The sequence below is a fragment of the Megalops cyprinoides genome, chromosome 1 (assembly GCF_013368585.1).
Source record: "Megalops cyprinoides isolate fMegCyp1 chromosome 1, fMegCyp1.pri, whole genome shotgun sequence".
NCBI classification, from domain to species: Eukaryota; Metazoa; Chordata; class Actinopteri; order Elopiformes; family Megalopidae; genus Megalops; species Megalops cyprinoides.
This window is the reverse complement of record NC_050583.1, coordinates 65393105-65411143: the sequence shown is the minus strand read 5'-3', so window position 1 is coordinate 65411143 and position 18039 is coordinate 65393105. Positions and strand designations below refer to the sequence as shown.

The window sequence follows — 18039 nt, the reverse complement described above, 5'->3', positions numbered from 1 at the left end:
ACTCTTCCTCCAGTTTCCCTTCATGGTCAGTCACAGCTCAACGGCTTGTGTCAAATTTTCCCCATGCAGTACAGGTGGTCTGTGTTTTGGAGAATCCAGCACTCTCAACAGGGGTGACATCAGTATGGTTTTAAATTGCTGGAAGACCCTTTGAATTCCAGTCCTTATTGTCTAGAAGCGTCACTGACAGCCATGAATTATCCGAAAGTTGAGAGGTCGTGCCTTGCCGTTCTTCTCTTTGGACTCTTGAGTAGATGCCAAGGGTGAGCCCATCGGGCGCTATCAGTGAATGTTGAGATGAATTATATCTGTCCTAATTTTAGAAGTTTCCCTGCTGTTTACAAATCACTGAAACCCAGAGTATGAATGGAAATGAGACATTTGAAAAGAAAACTTTATTGAAATAGATTTAACAGCTGTAAGACAATTGAGTCTTAGAAAAGATGATTGTTGACTGCACTTTTTGAGGCCAGATTCAAATATATATTTACTACTGAATATATCTGACACGAAGGGAAGGGACTTTTGAAAGGAGTGCGTTATATGGCAATAATATGCCAGTAAATTGCAGTGCAATGCTAACGATCATGTGTCGCTGATCTGGAGGGGAGTGCGTGCTGAATTGTTTCTTGCGTCTTTCGTACTTGCCTTGTCGTAAATCCAGTTTCCGTATGACCAGACCCAGCTATCCAACCATAGCTGCCTCTTCAGGTTGCATTTATCCTTAACTTGGATACACAGTATACTTGAGTGACAGAAAGCCCTCTCAACAGATTGGGAGCTGCAGGAATTTGCGGAGCACACAGATCCACAAATGGATGTGTACGTGTTTATTTCAGTCCATAACTACAGGGATTAACTTTGACAAAGTGCAACTGGAATTCCTACAGCATTTGGGGGAAAAAAAATCTACCAGTCACTTGACTGTCATTGGTGCTATAATGTTGGATTATACAGAGTTCAGAAATCCAACGATCTCCATTCCCCAGTCAGACCTTTTTTAAGACCTTTTTCCGTTATTGTAGGTGAATCCTCACAGCAGGTTGAGGGACAGTTAACCTCTTGTTGCTGACACTTCCCAGGACCAGCAACACTTTGAAGAATGCAGCCCTAACTGGTTGGTTATGGCCGAGTTTGGTCTGTGGAATTAAGGACTTCTGACGGCAAAGCATTACATTGGCTATTCTACACAGAAAACAGTTATTCTCTTAACAAACTTGAATATGACATGCCAGTGTGAAACTCCCTGCATTTGTCAATGATTAGGTAAAGCTTTACCTATGGTGACATTCCAGAATGTGTCTGCAGCTTTGCGCTCCTGATTTAAAAAGTACACTTGCTCCATCAAACTTGAATAGTGGCGCCACCATCTGTCCTATGACTCATACTGCAGTATAATGGCTCACTTTCTCATGCTGTTTGTGTTGGCCTCTCACCCTCTGACTAACTCTGTCTCTCATTCTTTCTCTTTGTCACTCAGTCTAATCCTGATTTGGTCAAAGGCTTCATTTGTAAAGGCTTTTCTCTTTAGACACAGGCCTAAAGAAACTATCCTCACTTCCGGGAAGACCTGTTTCCCCCTCCTTGCTTTAGGAAACGGTTCTAAATTCACCGCTGGGTAAAATCTTACATTACAGTAAAACATTCACTCATGTAAGCAGAAATAAGAGATGTGTAAAATTCTGAAGAGCCCTCCAGTCTGCTTCCATCATGTAGACTTCAAATTCTATGAGAAAATGATGGTGTGTTCTTTGACACTTGCATAATATGCCTTTGTAATACATTTGTATATTGAGAAGTGTGTTTTGAGTCAAGCTATTTAATATCTTGCACTGTTAATACTATGTACTTTTCTGTACAGACTATCTGTTTTAAGTGTAGTTTCTGTGTACATCCTCAGAGGGTAAAAGCATGTCTCTCTCTTTTTTTTTTTTTTTTTTTTGCTTAATTTCTGTTGTGGTGTGAAAGCTTCATCCAGTGTAATTTCCTTTTTCATATTTTTGTAGGAATGTCAGCTTTTTTCATTTTCATTTAACTTGTGCTCATATGAGAAGCTTTTTTTAAAGGTGGTTTCAAAAAAGTATTTTCCAACTTGTACATGGACTGTAAAGTTTTATGGATCTTTACAAAAAATGTCCTGGGACAGAGAAAAAGAGGCACAAAGCTTAAGAAAGCTCTAAAGTATTTATTAGACTCTTCAGATGGATATTGTGTAATTTATTGTACAAATGTAAGCAAAAAAGAAGCCTCTGTTGAAAATAAATGCCATAGTTTGAAGTCTTTTGGTCTGCGTTTGTTTACAGGCACCGGGTTTTACCAGGATCCTTTGGGAGATTTCTGCAGAATACCCAAAAATAAGAAATGCACACAATGAAAACCAAGCTCTATGTGCTCTATGCTCTAATTTGTATTAAACAAATTGCACTACAAAAGAGCTTGATAAATGACATCAAATGTCAGTCATAAATATTACAAATTTGCAACTTGCATCACGCAGACCATCTAACACGCTCAAGAACGAACCTTCATGCATTCTTACTATTGACCTGGACAGACAAAGATGACTACTGTGTCATGCAGCAAGAACATGAAGAGGTCCCAAAGGAGAAAATGCTCTTCTGACTACTACAGGAAGCTTGTTCCACCACATACAGTCGCTTCAGAAAGCATTCAGACCCCTTCACTTTTTGCACACTTGTGTTATAGACTTAATCTTAAATGGATTAAATTTATTCTTTTGGCCATCAATCTACACACATTAACTCACAATAACAAAGCAATTATTTTTTTTTTTTGCAAATTTATTAAAAATAAAAGTGAAATTTCTCTATTACATAAGTATTCAGTACTTTGTAGAAGCACCTTTGGCAGCAATTACAGCTTCCAGCCTTCTTCGGTAAGTTTCTACAAGCTTTGTGCACCTGGATCTGGGCAGCTTCTCCCATTCTTCCTCTTCCTCACAAGCTCACTCAGATTGGATGGGGAGCATTTGTGAGTTTCTGAGATGGCTGTCGGTCTGGTAGGTTCTCCCACCTCTGCAGAGGATTTCTGAAGCGTCGTTAGAGTGGCCATTGGGTTATTGTTCACCTCCCTGACCAAGGTCCTTCTTGCCCAGTTACTGAGTTTGGGCAGACAGCCAGCTCTAGGAAGAGTCCTGGTGGTTCCAACCTTCTTCATTTTGCAATAATGGAGCCCACTGTGTACTCCAATCAAGTTCTAGAGATATCTAGATATCTAAATATCTATTCAGATATTTGAAGTTATGTAAATGAGATATTTCAGTTTTTGATTTTTAATAAATTTGCAAAAGTTTCTGAAAAATGTTTTTTGCGTTGTCATTCTGGGTTATTGTATGTAAATTGACAGGCAGAAGAATACATTTAATCAATTTAAGGTTAAGTCTAAAAGACAACAAAGTGAGGACACAACCAAGGTGTGTGTGTGTTTGTGTGCGTGCGTGCGTGCGCGCGCGCGCGCGCGTGTGTGTGTGTGTGTGTGTATGCGGGGGGGTGGGGGTGGGGGGGTGTTCTTTTTACCTGTGTAAGTACAATCTTTAAGAAGTATCGGTAGTTTACTACAGTCACATGGTCGCATACATTTATCCCCAAAATACGGAGGAGAATATGTTAATTATTATTTACACTATTTTATTTTTTTACACTAACCGTGCCACATAAACATTGATGACCTGCTCACAAATTACCCATGAAATCACTCAGAACTATCACTGTTTGATCTTTTATGTTATGTTTTATGTTTTATGTGTTATGGTCTATGTTGCCTGTAGAGCAAGTGTGAAGATGAATGATGTATGACAAGTGTCTGTCTGTTACTACATGTGTGTACATGAATTAAGACACTTTACTGCAAACCAAATCTACCTCTGGGTACAAATAAAGTAATCTGAACCTGAACCTGTTATCATAAGCTTACTTCTGTATCCTAAAACTAATATCTAATGTCCTAAAATTAAGAAATAATCGGAGTGACAAAATACGCTCAAAATTAACAGCAGGATCCTTTGTCGAAGGAACCCTTTTTCTGTAACTTGTTTCCTGACAGGAGGAAATAAAGTTGCGGACGTTTACCTTGTGCTGGAAACGTGTGTAAGGCAAAACAAGACATTTATTTTACGAGTGGTTTTACGCTTTACTAACACAGAGAAATTTCTGTATCAGTACGATGGATTTATATCAACGATTTTAAGTGTACGACGTCTTAAATAAGATTTTGCCACAAACGGTCTTGGAACCATTTGTGCTGTTAGCAGGAGCCACGGTGAAGAGGTTTCATCTGGCTTGTATGCCACACATAATAAACCGAGAGTAAACCGAAATAACCATGAAGAAGAAATCTACAGGAAACAGGTATGATTTCATCCTTCGGCTAAAATAACCAAAGCATATGCTTTTTGGCAACCGTTTCATCTCTTTGGAACGATCGTTTTAGCTAGTTCGCTAGCAACAACGGTTGCTTGGTACAGTAGTGAAGTAGGTCATGTATGCACTAAATACACTGATTATTGTGGTTTTGCTGCAACCTAGTTAGGACAGTGACTGTATGTTGTAATGATGCCGGAGGATAAACTGTGTATCTAATACTTTCACCACGATTTTACTGTGCACATTTGATGGTCCATTTTTTGGTATAATTTAGCTGTAACAGCAGTTTGCAATTGAACCATTGCGATGTGGAAGTTATTCAACAGCTGTTTGGGTGGAAAATGACGTGCTGTGATCCGTATTTCTTGTTTAGTGCGAAGAATGGGGCCCCAGTAGCAGCCGAGCGATCGGGTGATTACGTAGTGGGACAAGTGTGCGGCAGTTTGTTCCCAAACAAGTGCACATCCGGCTCCGGTGCCCTGTCGGCCTTATTCACAACTGAATCCTCAGGTGCCAGCCTCTTGTTCGTTCCTGCACCAAAGGTGAGTTGACCGGATGAATGGAGCTTTCATAGCAAGTTTAGGCAGTTTGGCGTCATAGCTCTAGAGAGAGTAATTTGATGTCATTGAGCAGTTTGAACTGAACGTTGTTCCTCCTCTTTATTTCAAAAGTCAGAAAGGAAATGTCTTGGGTTTTCTTTTGCAGCCCCTCCCCAAGAGTACAGAGACGAGCTCTGGGGACAGTGGGTCGACAGGCCAAAAAGTCCAGACTCAGAAGAAAAAGGCAGGTAAAGAGAAGTCCGCAGCAGAGAAAACGCTAGAAAACAGGTGAGTGACGTGGTCACTTCTTGTTTGTTTGTTTGTTTTGGTTACTTCAGCTGAAACATCCTTGAAACAGCGCTCATTGTAGTCTTATTTTTCGTTCTCACACAGGGAAAGTGCTTTGCAAAATGCAGACGAAGAGGATAGCACCAAGAAGACTTCGAAGAAGAGTAAGCGAAAGGCAGCTGGAGCAGGAGAGGCTGGTTTGGAGGTAGAGGAAGAGCCTGCCCGAAAGAAGAAAGCCGTAAACAAGGCAGAAGAGAGAATAAAAAACAAGAGAACTGTGTTTGTGGGGAACCTACCCATCAGCTGCACAAAGAAGGTAGGGCCTCGCAGAGGAAGTATAGAATGGCCATTGATGCAGTAAATTTATTTGTTATTAATCGTACTAAGGATAAGCCCGATATTATGGCCATTTCATGGAGAAATGTTATGATTTTAATCTCTGTGTTTTTTGTTGTATTTCCCTCTTGGCTTTCAGACACTGCAAATTCTCTTCAAAGAGTATGGGTCCATTGAATCAATTAGATTTCGCTCTGTGGTACGTAGCTGTCTTCTCATCCTGAATACCAAAACTGTGCTCTACAGAAGCTAAGTGTGTTACCAATAGTGAAGTAGATGTGTTTTATTCCTTATCCACTTAATTACAAGTGTCGGGTGGTACAGATGTCTCAGTGTTGTTTGTCTTCGGTGCTGTAATACATTACATTTTCTTGTCCTGTAGACACGAGAAGATGCATCTATGTCACGGAAAGTTGCAGCTATACAGTAAGTTATCTGGAGACTCTGCATTAGGATCATAAAGACTTGTTCTGAGTGAACATAAGGCAAATTAAAGTTGGTTGAAAAATATTCATCCTGTAGTGTTTATAGGATTATATGATATCTGTCATTATCAAACTATATCTGTGAATTGAATCCAAGTTGGCATCATATTTTTGCTAGTGAGTCAGCATGTGTGAGCATAATTGCTTTTCTTCCAGGCGCAAGATCCATCCCAAAAGGCAGAGCATCAATGCCTATGTAGTTTTCAAAGCTGAAGAAGGGGCACTGAACGCATTAAAAAGGTGTTGTATATCATTTATCAATTTGCCCCATCTGACTAGAATTTTACATGGAGGCAGCAAACAACCTATTTTAAATTTCTTACATATCTTGATAAACTATGTTGTTTCTCCTTGTTTTCATAGTGCTTAATGTTATTGAGCTTGTCTTTGTCCAAAGTTTTGTTAATAGTAATTAATTTTTAAACATGTTGTACTTAACTGAAATATTATAGTCCTGCACTTGCATTTCCCATTGGAGCTACTGCTTTAATTGCCATTGTCTAAAACTCTTAATTTAACTAGCATGCAGGACTTAAGACTTCACGTTAAAAAATGTTGACTGTGCTTTGACCGAACTTTTCTTTTTTTGAGGATTTTGCCGAATCTTGATGTATATTTCATTACCAAGGGAATTTAAATGGTTCCATCCTTTGTCCAGAATGGCCGCTCAGTCACATCAGATGGCCATTTGGATGTCATAGTTTCTTATGCCCTGTGAGAAATGATAAAAGGAGAAGTGAGACAAGGGCTGATCATTTATAAGGCAAACGGGCAAATGTCTGCTTTGTTTGGGTTGTGATAATGTAAGCGAGCACTTTTTGTTTCTGGAGATTTTTGTGAATGAATTACATTTTAGAGGTACTTGTTAACAGGTTTACCCATAATTTGCCCTTAATTCGGGTTTTATTTTTACTTGACTGGCTGTTTATAGGAAGTTGCCTCTGTTGGACCACTCATTTATTTTTGTTCATGTACCAACTCGCTGTCTAAATGCAAGCCATGTGTAAGGCAATTCTTATCAGCATCACACTTATGCACTCTTGCAGGAACGGCTTAGAGATTGAAAAGGGCTTCCACATCAGAGTCGACAGGGCTTCCAAATCTTCTTCTGTAAGTGCTGGAGAAAGTTTTGTCATTGTTGTGCTCAACTGCATAAATATTGTTAGTGTTTACTTGACCTTCTTAGCATTAGCATTTAAACAAATTGTCTGAAACTTGAATTTTCTTTTCCAGCATGACCACAAGAGGTCCATATTTGTTGGCAATTTACCATACGGTATGTATAGTTTTGAATACAAACTTTTGACAAATGCTGTTTCATAAATGCATCTACTTTTGGAAAGAATTACGGGGTTATTCGGACGTCTATCCAGACTGTCTGTATAAATGAAAGCATGTGTTGCCGTTTCTTACATTTCACAACATCATGAGTTCTGTGGCTGCAACAAAGATTTGTACATAAACGGTAACACTGGGACAGGAGTTAATTGCCCCATTATTTCAGAGCTTCCCCCTTGTGGTAGATGTGGGTATTACTTCTTTTCATTGACTTGCAGATATAAATGAGCTGACCCTGCGAAAGCACTTTGAAGAGTGTGGAGGAGTGGAGGCCGTGCGTCTGGTGAGGGACAGAAACACTGGAATGGGCAAGGGCTTTGGCTACGTACTCTTCGAGGTGAGCAAAACTATGCACCTGAGTAAGGGTTTAGTCCACTGAAGTCCTTCTGTTACATGTGTTGTGTGGTTTGATCACAATTTATTTGAAAAGAATAATAAGGCTTTTGAAGTGTGATTTTTTTTGTTGAGGTAAACGTCAATCCACAGAATTTAAACTCTAGATATTTAATAATTCAATTATAATTGACTACACCGAGCTATAACTTACTTGGCTGCTTGCATGATTGCATGATTCCTCCTATCCAGAGTATAGATGCAGTGCAGCTGGCCCTGAAGCTTGATGCCTCTGAACTCGAGGGCAGAAAGATTCGGGTGAAGCGCTCTGTGAAGAAGGAGAAGGTGAAGAATGTGGCCCCGGGCAAGGGGCCCAGACCAGGGGCTTCCAAGGGCCAAAGCAAGGGAGGAGCAGGGAAGGGCTCCAGGACAACAATGGGACCCCCAGACAGAGGGCAGAAAAAAGCCTTCAAAGCAAGACCGGGGCAGGGTCCCCAGAACAAGGCGTCCCAGCACAGGCTGGGCAAACCCCACGGAGGCTCCTCCTTCAAGGGCGAGATGGCCAAGACTGGCAGTGAGAAACCCAAGCAGGGCAAAGGACTGAAGAAGAAGTTCAAACCGAGAAAGAAGGGTCAGACTGTCCACATTTGATCAGGCTGTTCACAGATATCCCATGTGATATACATGAACTGTTGTCCTAACATTGAATGCTTTGACATTACTCACAGATTTTAAACTATTGTTGAAAGAACATTTGGGAGCCTGGGAATAAAAGATTTATATAGATATTTTGGTAAACTTTACTGTGTGACCTTTTTGTATACATTTCAGTTGAAAATGAAGCCCTGTCTTAAATCTGAATTTGGAACTCTGCTATTGATTCTTTAAAATCGCTGAAAAAATGTGTTTAATTCACAGAAAAGGACCACATATCAAATTCTTGGAGAAGTCAGAGAATATCAATATCAAAGAGATCAGTGTAGTTTTGCATAGTTTTTCACTAATATTTTTCCTGCTAGGACAACATCACTGACATGACTCCGAAAACTTCAAGCACATAGTGTTACTCAGTAGCCAGTGTGAAAATAACTTGGTTCAATGAATCATTTGATGAATCACAAACTGTGGTTTGCTCAGTAGAACTACCATGCACCATCTCTACATACTTGCAGTGTATCTGGCTACTGAGAGAAGCATTAAGTGGCAGGAGCTGCCTCATGTAATTCTATTCCAGTCCTCATCTATAGCCTAAAGAAGCATGTGCATATTTGCTGGTATGCAAAAAATGTCATTGCATTTCACAGATGTTTAATGGGAGCTCATGTGTGGTGAGTTAGGTATCTGGCATTAACTGACCTTCTCACGTCACAAAAAAGCAACTATTATGGGAGCGGTAAAAGTGTTGCAATGTTGTTAAGTCAGGGTGAGCCCACAGGGAAGACAGTGAGTTTCATCCGTATAGCACCAGGCAGTCAGGTTCCTAGCAATTACTCTACATTGAGTTCTGATGAGACACTTCTGGACAGTCAAACTTGGACCACCCCTCCACATCTGTTCAGTGTGTACTTTTGCATGTCTATGCCATGCTCACTGCCATCCTACAGGGTTGTCTATGCAAAACTACAATTCACTGCTCGCCTTGATTGCTATGGTAAACCCAGCCGAGGTGTTTCTGACACCATTTCGTTCTGTTTCATAGATGTACAGGAAGCATCTTAAGTGGAACCCATACCAAAGTAGGATTTACTAACAACATTTGTATGAATAAATATGACCACTGTGTTTTCTAATTTGTGAACACAACACATTTGCTTTGTGCAAGTAATACAAATAAAGTATAAAATTAAAAAATGTAAGAATAATGTGTCAGTATTTATGTGATGTGACAAATGATTGTCACTATTTTTTGACTAAGGAATAGCACTTTGTACATTTTAAAAGAACAGCTTAGGTTTTAGTTTGTTTACTTTTTATTTTTTTGTTGCTTCATCAGGTTCTTTTCTAAGATTTCAGAAGCTGCAGCTTAATTTGCCTGTGGATGATGAGCAAAAAACAAAAAAAAAAAAAAAACAGTTACCATGGCTTCCGCATCCACCGTACTTACACACTGTATCACACTTGATTTACCCAATTTAAATGTGCAACAATGACCTCAAAATGGAAAGTACAGTACGACATCAGACATTCATAGGCTGCATGTGATGGTTTAGCTTAGTCTGTCCAATTCCACTGTAAATTCTAGTATAATATGTATGGTAGCTGAGGAGGTAGCTAGCTAGGTAACAACAGGCAACGTGTCATGCCAGACTTCACCTGCTGGAGACCCCTGTTTTGTTAATACTTGTGTTAATAATTGAACTTTTTTGGCTGTATGGCAGCAGCAGTCTAGAGAGATCTAAATATCTTACCTGCCAGGCAAAATTATGAGTATTGTTTTTTATGTAAAACTTTATGATGTTCAGGTTTTTCTGGGCCTGTCTTGGATAATATATGGGACTCTTCGGAAAATGAATTGTGGGCAGCTATGACCCATTCATTTACCGAACAAAAGCGCGTCAAGGTCAAACGGAACTCAACAGTGGACGAAGTGCTCGTTTACAGCCACATATGCACATCGGGGGTTGGACAACTCATCTGTTTCTTATAGTATAGCTAGTTTATTAGATGTACAATTCAGTGTCACAATTATAACACCGAGTTTCACATCTCTAAATACATTTACACGCACAGAAACAGGCTTAAACCATCCCCGTTCTCCAGATCTCGCCGTTCACACATCACACCGCTTATCGCGGTGCTGGGACCTGAAGTCTATCTTGTGTCAGCTCCTGACGACAAAAAATTATATGTAAGTGATAAAAAAATACATCCACTAAATATTTATCAAATCACCGATGTATTATAAATAATGCCCGCATGTTCTTAAAAAAACCCACTACATTGCTCTTTAAACCATAGTTTCCTCAACTTTTTCTTCAGGCGATATATGAAGGCAGCCCATCTGTCATCTCAATGAGGAAGCTCACCTCTGTCGGGTCTTTTACCCCGTGGTAGGTACGATCTGTCCTGGGGTCATGCGCTACCTCTGATAAAACCGTAATATTTTGCTTTTCGAATTACGAAACGCCGAAAGGTTACAATCGTCATACTGAAGTGATGATGGGCAGTAAAACAAGCACGATTGCCGCCGGGGTTTGCGGGGCCCTATTCGTTGGCTACTGCATCTACTTCGACAGGAAAAGACGGAGTGACCCCAACTTCAAGAACAGATTGCGAGAACGTGAGTGTTGCTGGCCGCTGCCCCATGTCTGTGAGGCATCCGAGGGGGTGTCTACATCAAATACCCGTGGGCCGATCTCATTAAACATGTCCTGTTCTTCGAGGTATGGGAATTTCAATGATGGTCAATTGTGGCAGGTCTGATGCACACCGATTGTATTACATTTGCAGCCTAGCTCGCTTGCTAGCTATATTGTCATTGCCGCAATATGATCATTTCTTGACAAGTTAGCTCGCTGTTTAACTAGTTAACTAGCTAGCTGCATATTGTCGATGCTTAGCAAGCAGGCCTGAGTAGGGGTGGAACAAGCCCGCAATACACATTCAACAGACTTACTGAATAGGCAGTACTACTAATGTCACCTAGCTAGTTAGCTAGAACGACTGTTTGAAGTAGGTAGGCGAAATGTGTGGCTAGCTATCAAGGTATCTGGGCTCCGCTAGTGCAGTATTTGCTGTTCATTCGTGTGGCTTAGCTAGGTTAACTGTAAATAAGAACATGTTTACGACTGTTCTAACGTTGGCTCGAAAGCTACCAGAGCTAATTTTGGAAAACAACGAAGAAAAACATTTTGCAATGCAACAGATCGTCACTCTGCAAGCTTGTGCAAGAACCACGCATTTTTACTGGGCGAATTACCGGGGAAATGTTTCAGGTTATCCTTACCAAGGGGTCCTTGGTTGGAGTTGTTGTTACAGCTTTCACTTTTAAGTGGTTAACATCCTGGCTTTCCGGTTTATCAAACCAGCTGTCAGGAGTGTACCTGGTGTATTGCTACAATATTGTCATTGTGATATCGCTGTCATACAACTGGGTATGTTTCCCAGTTTTATAAGATACTTACCCCACCAGTTTCTCTCCTTGTAGGGTTAATGCTGTTAAAATGTAACTAGTGAAGTTTTGAGATATTCTTAACACATTGAGACATTCTGTATTGTTTCTTTGACGAACATAATTTGGTGGCTTCACTTCTTCACTTAATAGGAAGGAGAAAGCAGAAGCAAGCAAAGGAAAAGGCTGGACTTGCGAGGGTAAGAAAGCCTCCAACACAGCTGTAGAAGGAAGCTGGTTTACAGCCATTTATTTGATAATGGTTACTACATGTGAACATGTTTATGACTTCACACCTCCCGCCCTTTTATGATTACTTTGCCTACTGAATAATAAAATGTGGTGTAATGGTTTGAAAATGCTTATGAGAAACTGAAGAATAAAGTTAGACCTCCTATTGAAGTGACTGACAAGCTGTTGGCTTTTCTCTTTTCATTTTGACTAGACTTCAGCCTACACCAAGGATATTTTGAACAGTTTTAACAGTAGCTGATTTTTAAATTTATCACTCATTCCATGTGAAGATGTAAGCATTTGACTTCCCCCTCTTCATTCAGGTCTGATTAGGCAGTAATATACAGACTGTAATCATAGGACTAATTTATTGAAGTGTAAGCTGAGGTAATAGTGCACTTGTTGACTGGATGCAACAACGCAGAAAAAAATATCTCCTGTACATTACAGAACCCTCCCGACAGTACCATTTTAGTAGTGTTTTTTGTGTTAAATTGCCTTGTTTAAGTTGTCTCCCAAATGTAAGCACATGTGCAACAGTTCATTTGTGATGGCCATAATTATCATGGAGTGTTTTCACACCAGTGTTGTGCTGCTAATGCAATTTTGGGGCAGTTCTTTGGGTTGGTTTGTGAGGTTAAAGATGGATTCCTACACTGGCAGGGTAGAAATTGCCAAATCACCTCATCAAGCTGGGAGATTGCCCAGAAAGTAATAAGTCACATCGCTTCAGCGGAGACATTGCAGAAGATGCCTTTTATTAAGATGCAATGTGAGCCAAAAAAATTCGTAAAATGAAATATCGGATATTAAAAGCTGACTGATACTAAATACTAAATATTTATTAACATTCGGGCTGTTAACATTTAAGCACCCTGAAACCATGAGGTTTTTAATAATGTATCCAGTGCATCTCTGACATAATATGTTTCCTTTATAATTTTTTTCTCTATAGAATTATTATTGTTGACTTAATTCTGAGGAAGGACATAAGCTTTTTGCTGTAGGAATCCACTTTACGTACACCGACCCCTTGACAGCTAATGTGAATTAACATGACAGCCTTAACCTGGCAATTCATTGGGTCAGCTTCCCGTTCAGAAATGTCATATTCTGTTACTCTCATGCACTTTCTTGCTGTATATCATAGTAGCCTAATTGCAACTGCTTATAAATTTGTGCAGTAAGATCTCTGCTTTGCACTTAGCACAGTTCTGTGTCATTCCCATTGTGGGGAGCATGGTACATCATAAACAAGACTGATCTGCAGCTAAGATTCACGAATAACAGTGTAATCCTGTTTAGAAAGTGACAGTGTAATCCTGCATTGAGTGTAACTGTACATTTCAACTGATAATAAGAGTGTAATCCTGGGTTGAGATGTATGTGGCTGAGCAGGTGTTAAGTGTGTTGGGTTGTGTTCCAGCTGCCTGACCTGAAAGACCCAGAGGCCGTGCAGAAGTTCTTCCTGGAGGAGATCCAGCTGGGAGAGGAGCTGCTGGCGCAGGGTAATATGCCATAACAATGACTGAGTGCTCCTATATGAGTGGAAGATGATGTTAGATGGCATGGTAGTGGGTATGAGGCGGCTGCAGATGTGTTGGTAATTCACGAATTGCTTGCACACGGTGTACATGTGGAAGAGACAATGGCAGACACTTGTATACCCTCTCTAGATCACTCCTTTTCTAATTTATGCAGTCTTTTTAAGACGGCAAGATGCTGGAATGTGAGCATTTATCAGGTGATCAAGCAATATTTGTAGTTCCCAGTAGCAGTTTGTGAGTGATGAAAACCTTTTCAGTCTGTGAAGTCAGATAAATGTTGGAAGTACGAGTGTCTTTTCCTTAAACCAAAAGAAACTGGCTATCTTGCGGAAAGGTATCCAGTTTAGAGTAGCCCTAGAGTAAATGATGATGTTGAATTTCGAGCTTTTATTTCGTATTTACTCCACATCTGAAGTGTTCCCTTGTCTTTTTCCCAGGTGACTACGAAAAGGGTGTGGATCACTTGACCAATGCCATCGCTGTGTGTGGGCAGCCCCAGCAGCTGCTCCAAGTCCTGCAACAAACTCTGCCCCCACCTGTGTTCCAGATGCTTCTAACCAAACTACCTACCATCAGCCAGGTGAGGGTGCCAGAGGGGGGGGGTCGAAGGTGGTATTTCCTTTCAAATTTAAACGTGATGCCGCATTCTTAGAAAACCCCCCCGTAGTTTATCGTAGCTGCGGGGACAAGGAAGAATGCAAGAACAATCCTAGAATGAAGCAAAGCTAAAAGCCTCACTGTGGTAGCTCTTAGCACGTCTACCTCTTGGACACTGGAGCATTCACGATGATTTGATCATCTTCAGTTTTAAATCTGGGGTTAGTCCTGTTTGCCAAGGAGGCAACGGTTGCTCGTGTGCTGTTGATTTTATATGTTTATTAATATTTACAGCTTTACACCTTTTTATTTTGTTGGATGGCAGTAGTGACTCCTCCTTTTCTCTCTGGCAGCGCATTGTCAGTGCACAGAGCATGACTGAAGATGACATCGAGTAAGGGAACAGGCCAGCCCCACGGACGAAAAACCCTTCTTCTCCCCCAGGATTCCCTCCCCCTGTTCTGCTCCAGTCGCCACGCGGAGCGACAACCGGTGGAGGACACGCCCCTCTCTCCCACAGTACCCCGGCAAGGGACTGGCCTTTTGCAACTCGTCCAGCTTTATTCGTTTTTTTTTTGTTTTGTTTTTATTTACGGTTCCTCTGGACACTCATTTTGATACTTTCGTCCCCATTCGATTTTAAACGAGCGCCCACTTGAACCCTTGTCACATGTTCCTTTTTTTTTTCCTTTTGGCCATGTCACCTTTCAAATTGTGCCCTGCCTGAGCCATATGTAAAACAAAGTAACGTACAAGGATAATGGCATGCACAGTCTACTTGTACCCACATGAACGTAACTACAGACAAATCTTTAATTAAAAAAGGAACTTGGAAATGAATCATCCTCTGTTTTTCCTCTATTCTGAGTCCATCTTACAATATGCACATTACAAAAGTTGTAGCTAGCTAATTGAGGATATGCAAAAATAATGTTGCTTCTTATCCAAGTATGGTTTTTGTCAGTATTGTCCAAACCCACAATAAAGTTTACAGATCATTTAGTCTTTTAAGGGAAAACTAAAAGACACTGGACACGGGAGTGCAACGTATGGATATTCCTGTCTGTGTCTGCTACTCTAAACACTATCGTGTAAGCTGACATTTAAGGACTGTGAAATGGTACAGGAAAGGTGAAAAATCTGTTTGATTTTTATACAGCCACCTTGATTTAAGATTTACTGAAGCTGTTATTGTTCCAGAAAGGCTAGAATATGTTTTTCCGATATGGAAACTTTTTTATGTATTTAAATTCTCTTCTTGAGTCAGTCGTGTCAGGTGAGCTGCTACTCTCAAAGTCAGTACAATAAAGTGGATAAAACTGGGAAAGTGTCAGCTGAGTCCTTTTCTTGTTTGAGTCTATGTCCTGCATCACGTTGCGGTGCCTCCTGACATGAGATTAGGCTGGGGGGGGAAGGGGCAGGTTCCTCCAGGTTCAGCAGGGCGTGGGAATGAAGTATGCCTGGCGGAGGAGCAGAGGAGTCTGGTGCCTGAATGACTACAGCCTTTAAGCACCAGATCACTGCAAGAGAGGATGCCGGTCTGTTTCATCTGACAAATCCCGACTGAAGAGGGGCCGGCATAGTCGGCTCTGGTGCGCTGGCTGTCTTTTAGTTCTTCAATATGATCTTTGCCCTTAGTCATGCTATTACGACTTTGCTTATGGTCACCTTATACCAAGTGAGTGTAACAAGATACTTACATGGCCTGTTTTAGTTTGGTTAGGAGTATATTTTTATCTGTTAGCAAAATGGCCCACTAAGCACATTGTGTGTGTATGTGTGTGTGTGTGTGTGTGTGTGTGTGTGTGTGTGTGTGTGTGTGTATATAAATGCATGACTGAGACATTGGCTGTTATTTTGAATGCCATTTTACTCAGGCAGAGACAGATCAGCATGCATCAGCTGCATCAGCATGCGGGTGACATAAGACATAGATCCGCTGGGGCATTCGATTGATCAATGGGCCCCTTGCCGTTGAGGCTCTGCTTGTCAGACAGCTTGGCTTGCTGCAGGGTACGGTTCTGTGATTTGACTGGAGCAGTGCCGGGCCCTCCAGGCTGTTATGTGTGAATGTGTCTCAGATGGATGGATGTCTGTGTTTGCCTAGTTTTAGAGCAGCAGAATGCAATCTTAGATTGATGCTTGCAGTGAAAGAATGTGGGCAAGGAAATCCTCTTGCGTTGTTTTATAGCAAATGCGACCAATGGCAATTTAAAATTATCCTGCTTCATCATTTGCATTAACCATCATCACCTATATAGTTTAATGTTAATAAACACAGTTTTATCCCTTTTTCTGTTTTAAAAATGGATGGACAAAAGTAGTACAAATATGGTTTTTGAATGTGATCTGTATCTGCTAGAATTATCAGCAAATATAATTACATGTATCTGTTAATTTGATTAATTTGCTCAACTTAATCTGCTCACTTGATCAAACATCTTCAAGTAATGAGAAATGGACAACAAACTGAAGTTGTCTTGTGGAAAATAAGCAGAGTATAATTCAGCATGGGTATGTGGCCACCAGGTGGCAATGGTGACTCATGATAAACACTTATACAGTGTATGGACCATTACCAATACCGGAATACTTGACCAGGTTCCATATTTCTGTTCCACACTATGGAGAGGATATACCAAGAGCCTATGGAGGAATGGAAACAAAATTGTCTAGACTTCAGAGGCAAACTTTGCCAAATAAAATATAGTAAAACATGCTTCTTGATGAAAGCTTGTGTGTACGGACCCTGTGAGGGAAAAAAAAAATCTGTGTGAAGGCCACGTTTCGTTTAAATATTTTACAGTAACCACAAATTTCAAGAGTAACCAATGAGACACATGGTGATTGAAAGTTGGTCTCATGAATTACCGTTACATCTGGAAGTACTTTTATCAGCCTGTGCTCTTACAGCACATTTATATGAGTTCTTCAGAAGTTTTTGGCAGACTAGATGAGTGTCACAAACGGTAACACTTGTGAACCGTTGTCTGAAAAATCTTTCTTCCTTTGTGAAAAATATGCAGCGGTGCATTCCCGGGCACTGACCTCAGGGCGTGTGGTGAGCCTGCTGATAAATGTGTTTTGGATTTGCGGGTGGTGTTACAAGGAGTCTGGCCGGGCGGTGTGTGGAGGCCAGCCCAGCGTGAAGCCATTACCGATTAAATAAATAAAACTGACTGCTGGCCCTCCAACTGTTCCCCTTTCAGTTTTTCCTGGAATTGAACTGTGTCAACAGTTATAAACGCAGGCCGACGCTGCGAGGTTTGGCTCTGAAATTTCCCGTGGCACTGTGCGCGCACCCTGTCTCTCTCGCAACTGTAATAAAGTTATACTCATAAGATCTGGCTGCTGTAACAAATCACAGCTGACAGACTTCAAACGGTGAAGGGGTAGCTGCTTTCCTTAACCTGACGGAGCGACGTGCTTTCACGGTACACGCAGATATCCGTTAACGGTGACCCAGCTAGCTGCAACCAAGGTAGCGTTTGAATCGGTGACATTGTTTTTCCATTGGCAGTGGAGGAGTGGAGGGTCAGCTTTTATTTCAGACGATTACAGCTAATTCAAAATGCCGTTAGTAGATATTCGATATCTAATTATTTGGACATTGGGGAAGCTGCGGCGTGTGCTCTGTGGTTCACCTGCCAGTATGAGATTTGTGTTCTTTCGAATCCTCAAGGGGACATAAATGCAGATGTTGAAGGCCAAATTGTGCATTGCTGTGCATTACACCCTTGTACCGCAAAAGGGCTGGCTAGCTTTCAAATGCACGGAACCTGGGTGTGAAAACAAACAGATGTGGATATGGTGAGGATATCTCAGTGATCTAACACCAAGCATGAAGCC

The 18039-nt window shown here is 41.0% G+C and overlaps 2 protein-coding genes and 1 non-coding gene across 3 annotated transcripts; all 3 read left to right on the top strand.

Annotated features, from left to right (window-relative positions):
* The first annotated feature begins 4085 nt into the window (after window positions 1-4085).
* On the top strand, window positions 4086-8778 carry rbm34 (RNA binding motif protein 34). Its single transcript, XM_036542240.1, has 11 exons — window positions 4086-4367; window positions 4756-4924; window positions 5088-5209; window positions 5315-5525; window positions 5685-5744; window positions 5928-5971; window positions 6187-6270; window positions 7077-7140; window positions 7264-7306; window positions 7587-7705; window positions 7954-8778. Exons 1-11 carry the CDS (start codon window positions 4342-4344, stop codon window positions 8350-8352), a joined length of 1341 nt encoding a protein of 446 aa, XP_036398133.1. The 5' UTR covers window positions 4086-4341; the 3' UTR covers window positions 8353-8778.
* Window positions 8779-10727: 1949 nt separating this feature from the next.
* Window positions 10728-15517, top strand: tomm20b (translocase of outer mitochondrial membrane 20b). The gene is made up of 5 exons (XM_036531285.1): window positions 10728-10981; window positions 11966-12012; window positions 13473-13554; window positions 14031-14173; window positions 14544-15517. The coding sequence occupies exons 1-5, from the start codon at window positions 10858-10860 to the stop codon at window positions 14586-14588; spliced, it is 441 nt and encodes a 146-aa protein (XP_036387178.1). The 5' UTR covers window positions 10728-10857; the 3' UTR covers window positions 14589-15517.
* LOC118794265 lies at window positions 14234-14368 on the top strand. Its single transcript, XR_005005761.1, has one exon. It is a non-coding gene; the product is annotated as a small nucleolar RNA SNORA14 (small nucleolar RNA).
* Window positions 15518-18039: the final 2522 nt, after the last annotated feature.